At 36.8% G+C, this 12,797-nt stretch overlaps 2 protein-coding genes across 2 annotated transcripts; one reads left to right on the plus strand and one right to left on the minus strand.

The window, feature by feature from the left end:
- Positions 1 to 443: 443 nt before the first annotated feature.
- Positions 444 to 3,479, plus strand: LOC140827571 (protein PLASTID MOVEMENT IMPAIRED 1). Its single transcript, XM_073190279.1, has one exon. The coding sequence runs from the start codon at positions 665 to 667 to the stop codon at positions 3,263 to 3,265; it is 2,601 nt and encodes an 866-aa protein (XP_073046380.1). The 5' UTR covers positions 444 to 664; the 3' UTR covers positions 3,266 to 3,479.
- A 2,191-nt stretch (positions 3,480 to 5,670) lies between these two features.
- On the minus strand, positions 5,671 to 8,777 carry LOC140827572 (protein MULTIPLE CHLOROPLAST DIVISION SITE 1-like). Its single transcript, XM_073190280.1, has 5 exons — positions 8,594 to 8,777; positions 8,252 to 8,503; positions 7,009 to 7,175; positions 6,304 to 6,691; positions 5,671 to 6,188 (listed from the first exon to the last, which is right to left on the minus strand). The coding sequence occupies exons 1-5, from the start codon at positions 8,636 to 8,638 to the stop codon at positions 6,000 to 6,002; spliced, it is 1,041 nt and encodes a 346-aa protein (XP_073046381.1). The 5' UTR covers positions 8,639 to 8,777; the 3' UTR covers positions 5,671 to 5,999.
- Between the last annotated feature and the right edge of the window lie 4,020 nt (positions 8,778 to 12,797).

Consider the following 12,797-nt stretch of genomic DNA (forward strand, 5'->3'; position numbering starts at 1 on the left):
TGCCTGTGCACACATGCCAAAAGATCAAATAATATATCCAGAGAATCTGGCCGGAAAGGAGATGACTCACAACGCTTTTATACCAGGAGCCACGCATCCCACCTTTGTTGATCTTATTGGACGAACATGTCACACAAGACTTGCATAATGTGGTTTGCCTAGTTCACTTGGTTTGCAGGCTACTATGTTTAGCCCGAGGGTTGATCTATACACAACTACGGGTAGAGGTTGTAGGTGCCCGTAAAAAAATAAAATAAAAAAAAATCCAGAAATCACTTATCGGAGTTTCACTGTACAGGTGAAAACAAATACCCAACTCTTTTGTAATATGGTTGTCTATTTTTGTGGGTTCCCAGAATTAATGGCCGAAAACAAATTCCAACTGTCACTACATGGCTTCCTCTCATTCAATTATCATTATAGTGTCTTTTTTTCTGAGAAATCAACGTTATTGCCTTATCCTTCACAAAAACAACCAAAACCCAACTCTTGGTTCACAGTGCACCACCGCCTATTTTGCTCTTAGTCGTGCAAGTTTCTTGAATTCGAAAAGCCATTCACCAATCATCATTCCCCACTTTTATTCTCTTTCAAGTCCCAAAATCCTCCACAGTTTCGCTGCAACGCTTTCTTTTTTCTAGTTTGATTTGCAGAATCTTGAATCATGGCAGCTGATTACCCTGCAAGAAGAAATTCAAACACGCAGATTCTACAAGAACTCGAGGAACTTAGTGAGTCGATGTACCAATCACACTCTTCAAATACTGCCCGAAGAACTGCCTCTCTTGCTCTCCCAAGAAGTGCAGTTCCCACCACTGATTCGACCGGGACTGAGAAAAACGAGGTGAAGATCATCAACCCGAAGCCTAGAACAAGGCGCATGTCCTTGTCTCCGTGGCGATCTAGGCCGAAGATAGACGAAGAAACCGAGCAGACAGAACCAAGCGAAAGGTCAGCTCCGAAAGAAGGTATAAGCAAGTGGACTGATGACCAACCAGCTGCTACATCAGAAAAAAAAGGGATTTGGAATTGGAAGCCGATGCGCGCCCTGTCACACATCGGCATGCAGAAGCTTAGCTGCTTGTTCTCTGTCGAAGTTGTCGCTGTTCAGGGCCTTCCAGCTTCCATGAATGGTCTTCGAATGGCAGTTTGTGTTAGAAAGAAGGAAACCAAGGAGGGAGCCGTGCAGACTATGCCATCCAGGGTGACACAGGGAGTTGCTGATTTTGAAGAGACTCTATTCATGAGGTGCCATGTTTATTTCACCCCTGGTAGTGGAACGCAGATGAAATTCGAGCCGCGGCCATTTCTTATCTATGTACTGGCCGTTGATGCTGACGAGCTTGATTTCGGGAAAAGCACAGTGGATTTGAGTAATATGATTCAGGACTCTGTGGAGAAGAGCCTTGAAGGGACTCGGGTCAAGCAATGGGACAGTACTCTAAATCTGTCTGGTAAAGCCAAGGGCGGTGCACTTGTTCTAAAACTAGGATTCCAGATCATGGAGAAAGATGGAGGCCTTGGGATATATAGTCAGCCGGAGGGGCAGGGACAGAAGCCCAGGAAAAGCAGAACATATTCACCCTCTATTGCCCGGAAACAGTCGAAGTCATCATTTAGTATTCCGAGTCCAAGAATGTCGAGTCGAGCTGAAGCATGGACGCCGTCACAGACTATAGAGGCTGCAGATCTACAAGGGATTGATGAACTGAATCTTGATGAACCAGCTCCTCGTACGCCTCCTTCAATTTCTCTTCCGGTAAAAAAGTCCGAGATACCAGAGACGAAGATGGATGATAATGATCTAATTGACTTTGATGTTGAGGATAAAGGAGTAGAAATTCAAGATAAAGATAGAGAGGAAGACGAGCAATCTGAAGAAAATTCGGACAAAGTATCTTTCTCAAGTGAGGTAGTGAAGGAAGTTGTGCAAGTTCAGGATCAGCCTCACATCACAAGGTTGGCGGAGCTAGATGCGATTGCTCAGCAAATAAAGGCTCTTGAATCTATGATGGGGGGAGAGAAACCAATCAAAAGAGATGAAGAAATCATGATAGAACCGTTAGATGCAGATGAAGATAAAGTAACAAGAGAGTTTCTTCAGATGCTCGAGGATGCAGATGATGATATGAAGGTTAATCATGACGAAACCCGTTTGCTGAAGCTCGAAAAGTATGAAAATACAGAAGAGATGGATTCTGAGGCTTTTCTTCCTGATCTTGGGAAGGGATTGGGATGCGTGGTGCAAACAAGGAATGGAGGCTACTTGGCAGCAATGAATCCTTTAGATACAGCAGTGGCAAGAAAAGACGCACCAAAACTCGCAATGCAGATATCAAAGCCACTGGTTCTTCAATCAAGCAAGACTGGATTCGAGTTATTTCAGAAGATGGCAGCAATTGGTCTTGAAGAATTGACCTCTGAGATCTTATCATTGATGCCTTTGGATGAGCTCAAAGGTAAAACAGCAGAGCAGATAGCATTTGAAGGAATTGCTTCGCATATTATACAAGGAAGGAACAAAGAAGGTGCCAGTTCAAGTGCTGCTCGAAGCCTTGCTGCTCTCAAATCCATAGGAACTGCATTGAATAGCGGCAGAAAAGAAAAGATTTTAACTGGAATATGGACTGTCAGTGAAGAACCATTAACGGTCGATGAGATTTTGGCCTTTTCAATGCAGAAGATTGAGAATATGACAGTTGAAGGTCTAAAAATTCAGGCAGATATTGCTGAAGAAGATGCTCCATTTGATGTCTCCCCTCTCGATGCAAAAACCTCTGCAGCTGATGGAAAAGTGTTCACTCACTTGTTGGAATCTGCAATTCCAATTGAGGACTGGATAAAACAGAAAAATGTAAAAGGTTCTGATGATGATGCACCGACCATAACAATGTTTGTGGTAGTCCAACTACGGGACCCAGTGAGGCAGTATGAGGCAGTAGGAGGTCCTATGATAGCACTGATTCACGCACCATGTATATCCAAACCATCTTACAGTTACGAGGAGAACAAGTACAAAGTGACGAGTTTGCAAGTTGGAGGCATAAAAATGAGAACATCAGGAAGCAAAAATATGTGGGACGATGAGAAGCAACGGCTTACTTCACTGCAGTGGATTGTAGCATATGGTTTGGGGAAGGCGGGAAAGAAGGCAAAACAATTTGCATCAAAGGGACCGGATATTCTGTGGAGCATTTCGTCACGTGTGATGGCTGATATGTGGCTCAAACCAATAAGAAACCCTGATGTCAAATTCACCAAGTGATTGTCAGAGTTGTGTTGATCCTCAAGTGATATAACTCATGCATGCACGTAGATTCATTTCATTGAGCCGAACATAAATGAGGACATATTCTTCTGTGTTTTATCACGTTTGCAACCAAACTTTTTATTAGAAACTTCAATAAATGTCATTGTGCAACAGAGTTTTTGGTGGATTGTTCGACTTGGTGATTCAAATATCATGGTTGTAGTTTTAATTGCGAAAGCTAAGTTATTTATTGATTTGATCAGTTGTTAAACTAGAAGAATGGAAGCCGTGCAACTCCCAGTACCAAGTAGCTTTCAATAAATCATCAAACAAATAAAATTAATCAGTGTTCTGTAGGAAAGAGTTTCTTGAACTCAACGGTGTGTGCTTGTTTGTGTTTTTTATTTGTTGGTAAAGTTTGTTGACTCTTCGGTTTTTGAGGCATTAATTTGTCCTTCGGCAGTTCAAATTTTATTCGGGAGATTCAAGTCAGATTTGCAGTGATTTAATTTCGGTGGCAAAGTTGCCAAATGCTGGATTCAGGGAATGTTTCGCATTTCTTGGCTGTACTTTTAACGGCTGTGTTTTACGCTGCGCTTCTCTCTGTTTCTAAGTGAATATATATACTGGGTATATTCATTCACCACTCGTTTTTCGCCCTCACATTCTGCTTCTCAAAAGGTATGAAAATTCTTTCCACTTTTAGAAACCTTAATGTTCTCCCTTTTGAACTTTCTTTTGGTGTGTAAATTTTTTCGGGTAGTTTGATACCTTTTTTTTCCTCTTTGAATAGCTTGTTGTGTATTAGGATTTCATGGGTTTTAGTTTCTTGTCGTGAGCAGTCTGTTGAAGAAATTGAGTTATAATTCATCGGTGAAAAAAGATGAAGGGGGCGGCACTGGTAGCCCTTGCCGCTACAATTGGCAACTTTTTGCAGGGTTGGGATAATGCCACCATTGCAGGTAACTGTGCATTCTCTTCTGCTCAATGTATTGAGGTATATTCTTGGTTTTGAAACTCCAATCCATTGAATGTTTGGTTTTTTGTTGGTTGGTATGAAGGTATCTATCTCGTGATACCGCTTGGGCCGTAGGGTTATATTTATGAGTCTATCGTTGTTAATCTTGAATTTGTATGAAAAATCGCCTAGGAGTTCAACATCACAGTTATGATTTAACTAGTAGCCCCCAGTCTCGTAAATTTGCTCATGATACTTGTACGATTTGTGACTGGATTTAACCAGAATTGGTGCCAAACTCTTGAAAGTGTGATGCAACCCATTGATTCGTGGATCTTGAACTATGTTTATGTGCATATTATTTCCAAATAATTTTCTTTATTTGTAATTCTCTCTCACTTCCAGCTTCCTATTTCCGATAATGTTCCGGTTGGGCACTCAACTAAACACATGAACAACATTCGAAACAGGAGTGTAGACTGATAATTTTGTGTTTAGTGTTTATGTTTGCGTAATATATGGGGTGGTGGGGTGGAGTGTGGACTTTATGACAACCATGTAAAAACCGTTCAATGTGCAAGTTGAGCCGGTTGAATTCTTGATGCTTGTATTGACATCACTTTGTGCATCTTTCTCCTTGAAATTTGATGTCTTACTACTCACTATGTTGGTTTAGGTACCTTTTACTGAGAACCATTCCGGTTTTGGTAATATCACTGGTTGTCCTGGCTGGTTATCGGAAACGTGATTGATCTTGGAACTGTGGCTCATGCTGTGATCTCAACAATTTGTGTTGTTTTCTACTTTTGCACCTTTGTTATGGGGTATGGACCGATCCCTAACATTCTCTGCTCGGAAATCTTCCCCACAATGGTTCGCGGCATATGCATTGCTATTTGCGCCCTGGTTTTCTGGATATGTGATGTCATCGTTACCTACTCACTCCCTGGAATGCTTAGCTCGATCGTTTTAGCTGGCGTTTTTGGCATTTATGCTGTTGTTTGCGTGATCTCGTTTATTTTCATATTCTTGAAGGTTCCAGAAACTAAGGGTATGCCGTTGGAAGTGATCACAGAGTTTTTTTGCGGTTGGAGCCAAACATGCTGCGAAACTAGAGCGATGAGGGAATCTTGAGGTCAATTTAAGTTTATCTTCTCTTGTGCTAGAGTTAGCTTTGTTGCAATGTTGTTTCCTAAGGAATTTCTGTTTATTAGACATGCTTGTCTCTCTTTTTGTCTTTTATAAATTTCTTAGCTGTATACAAAATCTTGAGCTTTCATTAGTTCAATCCATTTGTAGAACGACAAGTGAATTAATTTTGCTTTAAAAAACTTATGAAATAAAAATTAGTTATTTTCATTTGAAAATTCACTTTCACCCCGTCTGACCATGATCGGGACCTTAAATGTTTAATGGGTGGATGGATAGAAAAGAGTCCCCAACTAGAATTACTATACCAAAATTGGATGCAACAAAGATAGCATTTTATTGTGAAAGGATTCAAATTACTATGTAAATATTGTGTGACAAACCACAAACATATCGAGTTCGAAAAAACCAGCAGCTGTTGCGTTGAAACAAAGGCCAACAAGTCCCAGATTCGCGTGCACATCCATGAACCGAAAAAACAAGGAAATTGTATTTACAAAACCCAAGTTTGTCATAACTTCGGAACTCCACGAAGTCGCTTCAGAATTAGCCAAAAAGGCTCCATGCAATGGAATTAACTAGCAAATTTCCTCTGCCACATTCATATCTTGTTGCTAGAAACAGTGACTGACTGAAACAGGGTTAAATGTCTTCGGATGGTGGTTTGTTCCCGGAACTCTGAACCCGATCAAATGCAGACTGATTAGAGTCCAGTTTAGAATTTGCAGTATTGTGCACCATCTGATTTTCTGACTTCAAACTTGGCTTACATAGCCTCTCAAAGCCTCTGGCTGCAGCAGGGTCTATCACCAGTTTGTTGAGTTTTTGCTCCTGCAGCTCAAACAAAATTATTTGCTCATCCTCAAAACAAAGAAATTATATATCATTTGCTTTTTACATGAAATTGTTCAGGGGTTTTTATCAGATTACAAAAGTGATAGCTTACATTTTGCAGCACTTCAAGCTTTCTCTGCAATGCCTCGTGTTCAGCCTGGATACGGTAGGGGACACCACTCCTCTGGTACACATTATTTTGAGCCAAATCTTCGTCAATATCACTTGAAGTAGTTGCAAAGGGATGATTTGTGGGAATCCATCTGACGGTATCGGGGTCGACATCAGGAGGAACTGACTCTCCTTCTCTGAGAAATACTGTTGGTCTCTTCCACTGGTATGCCCGGGATCTTCGTTTCTGATGGATTGTTTGTTGCTCACCTGTAAGTGTCACAGGAGCTAAACGATACACTTTTCCGCACATCTCAACTGTTGAATTGTTTTTGCTGACCTTAATCATAGGATTATTAAATGGATCATCATACTTGAGGGGCATAGAACTGCGGAGAGAGATGACGAGTTATGAAATGAACAAGGAATAATGAAAGACCTTAACGTCAGCTGACGCCTGACAATCAATATGAAAGCTTTCTACAATTCAAAAAAATGTATCACCATGGACCGACATTAAGATAAAACCATAAAAAAAATAGTAAACAAATATATATAAATTAGAAAAAAATATCGTTCTTTTGCTAGATACCATCAAAATATATTTGGTGGACTGTGATCAGAAAAATTCATACTTAAATTATTATAACTCAAAAAGCTTGAGCATGTTTAAGACTCAATGGTTACGTTAAAGTGAGAATCATACATGCCTCTTCTATCATATTTGAGCTGTCCACGGCGCACAAGATCAGCTACAGAGCCCGTACGACTGTTTCTGGACTTCCTTGCTGTATAACCTCTCACCACGATAAACAAAATGGTGGCAACAATACATAATCCAATTGTGATATTCATACCAGGGAATTTCCCAGTCTGAAAAAAGACAAGAATAGAGAGTCAATATAAAGCAGCTGCACACCTCAGAAACATGTTTCAGCCCAAGCTCATCTCAAATAGCCAGTGGCCCCATACAGGAGAAGCACTATTTTCAAGTGAATCACTTGACTTGATTCACCTACTTTTTAACAATCAAACTTATCTCCTGTGGTAATGCCAACTAGCGAACAATTCAACATGCAAACAAGCAATTTCATGGAAAAACTGCAACATAAAAATTCTGGGATTGAAATTTTAATCTCTCAAATGTTAATGAATAATGTCGCACCAAAACACCATCTTAATTTAACTTTCCCAGGCTCTCAAGCGAAAATACTAGGATGAAAAGCAGAAGAATGTCACTCAACTGAAAGTACAAGGATGAAAAGCAGCAGAATGTGACTCAACTAAAAATACAAGGATGAAAAGCAGAAGAATGTTAATCATTTTTCAAGAAAATGGGACAAATTCAGACCATCATTTGACAACATAGTCTTCCCTGTTCACTGGGACCTAACAGCCCCTGATTTCACCACCTTTCATAAAGCAATGATAACGCTTAATTCTCTTCGGTACTTCCGTTGATAGAAACTTTTCTCCTTCGATCAGTCACCGGAGAACCAAGCAAATTACTAGACAATTAATTTTTAATTAGATTTCCTACTGAGAAGTTCGTACCCCTATTACTTTCATTTTGCTGCTCTTCGAAGAAAGTTTACATTTTCCAAAATATATCCTAATTGTGGCACTTCAAAATACATGAAACGACAGGTCTTTCAACGTTGATTATTTTATTCAATTTAGACATTGCAACGGTATCAAAACCTTCAATAACTCCTACTGTAGGATTGATAGTTGGGACTAGATAATTTAATCCATCAAGGCATAAACATAACAAGACTATTGGCAGAGCGGAATCGGCATTTCTTTAAGTTGATAAACAATCCTCGCATATTCAATAAATAAGCTCTCACAATTCACCCTTGAAAAGCAGAATGAGGGCATATCTGAAAACAAGTAATAAATTATTTCCCAAAAGCATGATAAAGCAAGCGAACCGAACAAGAAATTACCGCGATCGTCAGTAGAGAGAGAGAGCTAATTGGCTCTTGCAACGTATACACTGGGTTTTGTTCAAGCTTCTCTGCGACATCTTCCCGGGACTTCTCGACAACAACGGGATCATTTTGGTGGCGCCTGTCTCCATCTGAACTAACTGCTCCCAGTACAAACCTCCCGCGCTTGATTCTTCGATTCCATTTCGTGCAGAAAAAATCACGCCCTGATTCCATCGGACATTGCAGTTCATTGGACCAACTACGAAGCTTTGCTCGAAACAGAAATTTTAAAATATATATTATATAAAAAAAAACACAGAAGATCGAAGGAAAATAGGGTTCCAAGCATTAACTTACGTGAAATGACGACGCATGACGATGTATGGTGAAAATAGAGGCCATTGTTGCGGTACTGCTATTGCTGGATAGAGAAATGTGGAATCATTGCGGCGAATTGGTGAATTTTTGGAGAAATTGAGCTGAATTTGGGGTCAGATATAATCGAAACGACGATATGGTGTCAGAGCAGTTGTTCAGTCAACTCGTAGCTTATTGAATGTAATATAAAATTAATTTTTATTTTTATAATATATTAAACTTTATTAATTATGATATCTATTTTATCATTATCTTTAAGCAAATTACATAAGTAAAATCTTTGTTTCACAACATAAGATCAAATAGATGTTGTACGAGAGATCAAACAAATTGTTTATAAATGAGTTTAAAAGTTGATTACATATAATGAAAGATGTGAAAGTTAGATTAATAGAGTGGAAGTGCTTGTTTTAATAAGTAATTCACAAATCTTGCAGCTGCAAAAAAATATCAGAAAAAAATTGTGTCCCTCGAAATTTTTATTTTAAATTATATGAACAAGATTTGTACATTTGATATATCTGCTATGTCTGATTGATCGAGGTACAAATAGTTCAAAATTATTTATTTAATAAATTTAGAATCTATTAATTAAATAATAATATTAGTAGTGATGACTACTAAGTGCAAATTTCTCATTAAACAATCTAGAAGTTTCTAAAATAGATTGCTTAATTAATTGGGTAATTAAATAAAAATTATTTATTATAAAGAGAACGCACGCACACACATATATATGGTTTATATGGATATATGGATATATATATATATATATATATATATATATATATATATATATATATATATGGTATTATAAAAAATTGATAATAATTTAATTATGCACGATATTTGCAAAAAAATAGAAAATACATACATGAGAGATTTTGAATAATGAAATTACAGTATCTTGATTCAAGAAAGATTGTTGATCTGATCAAAAATTAAAACTTATAAATATTTTATTAAAAATTATATGAAATAACATAATTTTTTTGCAAACACAAATTTTCCTCTCTTCTCTCCTTCTCGCAAAGTTTTCGCCCATCCCATATTTCAGAGAGCAAGATTTTGGTCACAACTCTTCCACAGCGTCGCCCCCTGATGTCGTCTCTGGATTTTTGCAATCTCGACTCAAATTTCGTTTAGATCTCTAGTGCGATCTACACGAGAAACAAAGTTTCTGATCGTGGACTTGCTTTGACGATCGAAGAGGAATATCAATTTGTAAGAAAATACAAGAAGGACTATCTCCGCTTAAAATCCGGAATAGTATGGTGTCCAGTTTTTAAAACATAAATATAAATATTTTAAACACTCTATGAATGTTTTAAATCATACTAAGACCAAATAACGTTTTGAACGTTAAAACAAAAAAATTAAACTTTTGTTGTGCATTGGGAGCGAGAAAACGGTAATTCAATTGTTGTATCAGAGCCAATGTTTCTCAATCGTATGATTTTTGTTGTTTAAATCGTGTTGAATATTTTATTTCTAGTTGCGTTTGAATTCGGGAAAAATGCGGCCCCTGCAAAAAAAATTTCGAAAACAAAAATAATAAATAATATTTTTGCTACCCAAAATAATTCCGAGCAGTGAGTAATCGGGCAACCACTGCCCAGGGCAGGCAGTATACTTCGTGCCTAGTTTTTAATAAAAAAAATCTTTGTTTTGTACACACCCCTGCACTCGTGGTGCTGTCCGAACTGTTCAGGCAACAGGTAACCAAGATGTTCGAACTGTTCGAGCAATGTAAAGAAGCACGTGTAGAGTACCGGAGATGGTCTCGGACAGCCCTGTCCCACAGGGTCAATTTTGAGGACTTCATGATAATAATCTGATTTTTTTAAAAAAAAATTGGGTCAAATGGATATTTTATAAATATTTAATAAATTAATCTTGGAAAATAAATTTTGATAAAATTATAGAATTTTCTTAAAAAAATAAATTATTAAAATAATTTAATTATTAATTAATTAATTAAAGATAAATAAATACTGATAAATTTACAAGATGTATGATTTGTCTCTAACATGTGAATATTTGATATTATATGGTAAAAGATGATTGAGGGTCATGACTAATTTCCTAGTTGTATGTTAGGATATTTTTACATATTATGCTTTTAATTATTTGATAATTATTTAAAAACTGGTTTATGGCAGGTTCTTACTTCTTAAATTTGTATCCCAATGTGCCGTAAAAATTAATATAAATATTAAATTTAGTGAGAGATCAAGATTTGAAGATGATGAGCCTAAATCCTCGAGAGTTTTGAAGATCGAAGACATGTAAAATATTGGAAGCTTATATAATATTTCATTTGCATCCTTGCATTTAGCTATGTTTTGGACGTGTATTCATATATGACTCATATGTATCAATTAGCTCTCGGTTATCATTTTTTATTAATTATAATACATGTAATATATTATAAATAATCAGTATGCACATTTTTATTATTATAATAACAAGAGTTCATGAGCCCAACAAACATACAAACAAATATGACACGAGATTTTAAAATTAATGATGAGACAAATTTCAAATTAAAATATTTCATTTTGGATAAGATTCAAAATTTAAATCAAACTCACTAAAAGAAAGTTTAATATTTCCTTGTCTTTTATCAACAGTGATTGAATAATGAATGCTATCTATTCACAGTCAGTGTCTGACTTATATTATTGGAGAGGCCTACATACCGGAAAGTTGTGAGTTCTATTGACATATTTGATATGAACTACATGAACTCCTATGAACTGGGCTTATTTATTGGGGGATATCATGACGACCGTCTAGTAAGGTTCAACGTTGATGGGTCGGGCTTGAATATGAAGAGAAAGGTGATCATATTATTGAGACCTCATCAAACGTGAATTATAAATAGTGAGGGTTGCAAGGGGTTGTAATTAGCCTCTACCTTTCAAATTGTGATTGACTAATATTATCAAAATCATAATTTAGAATTAATCATTGCGTATTCACTAAGGAAATTGGATTTTTTATTTTTATCAATAGGTGGTGAAAATATCAAAATAGTGTGAGACAATTTTTAAAAACAAATTTTCATATTTTATGTCTTATAAAATATTTTAAATTAGTTAGTAACTTTCATAATTACCAAGACTGGCTAAGGAATTTAAAAATTGTTTTAAATTTTGAGAAAATTTCTTATGTGTTCAATAAAGCACATCTGAAAATGGTTGTTGCCAATTGCACTAGTGAGGAATTGGCTAAGCTTGAGAAATGGTGAGACCATGATTTGCTAGCTAAGATCTATATGTTGGCTTCTATGCCAAACGAGTTGCAAAGAAGGTTTGAAGAAGTTGTAAATGTTGCTGACATTTACGGTCTCCTGTCAGAGTTGTAGATGAATAAACACGTCCACTAAACCATGCTACTATCAAGGAGCTCAAGATATCACGCCTGGAAAAAGGGGCCTAGGTCCATGAACATGGTGTGAAGATGATTGAACTCATCGAGAAGCTAGTGTGTTTGGACCTTGTTATTCCAAATGAATTGCCTACGGACATTCTACTGTTTTCACTACCGCCGTAATTCGATGAGTTTTTGGTGAACTTCAATAAGAACAAGCTGAAAGCCACACTTGAAGAGTTGGTCAACTTGTTTACTACCTATGAAGCCACCATAAAAAAAGATGTTTTCCTAGTAGACTCCTCATATGGGACTAATAAAGGCCCGAAAGAGAAGGAAAAGAAACGTTATGCTCCTTTCAAGAAAAACAAACCAAGTAAGAAGCTAGCTCCAGATACATCTAAAGAACTCACAAAGTCTGATAAAGTAGAAGATGTTTACTTCTACTGTAAAAAGTCTAAACATTGGAAGTGTAATTGCAAGAAATATCTAGCGCATATGAGTTCTAGCAGTGGTTGGTTTATATTAAAGTAAATATCTTAATTAATTCAACTTTTTGGATATTAGATTCTACATGTGAATCTAATATATACAATGATTTGCAAGTGATGATAAGAACTAGAAGATTAAGGAATTGTGAGATCTTCCTAAGGATGAGCAATGGAGCAAGAGTTGATGTGAAGGTCGTGTGAGACATTTACATAGTATTAAACAAGAATTTTAAGTTACTTTTAAGATATGTTTTATATGTTCTTGACTTAGTTAAAAACATTGTTTTCATTTCTATGCTTGATAAAGATGAATTTTC

The sequence above is a fragment of the Primulina eburnea genome, chromosome 3 (assembly GCF_022965805.1).
Source record: "Primulina eburnea isolate SZY01 chromosome 3, ASM2296580v1, whole genome shotgun sequence".
In the NCBI taxonomy this organism is placed as follows: Eukaryota; Viridiplantae; Streptophyta; class Magnoliopsida; order Lamiales; family Gesneriaceae; genus Primulina; species Primulina eburnea.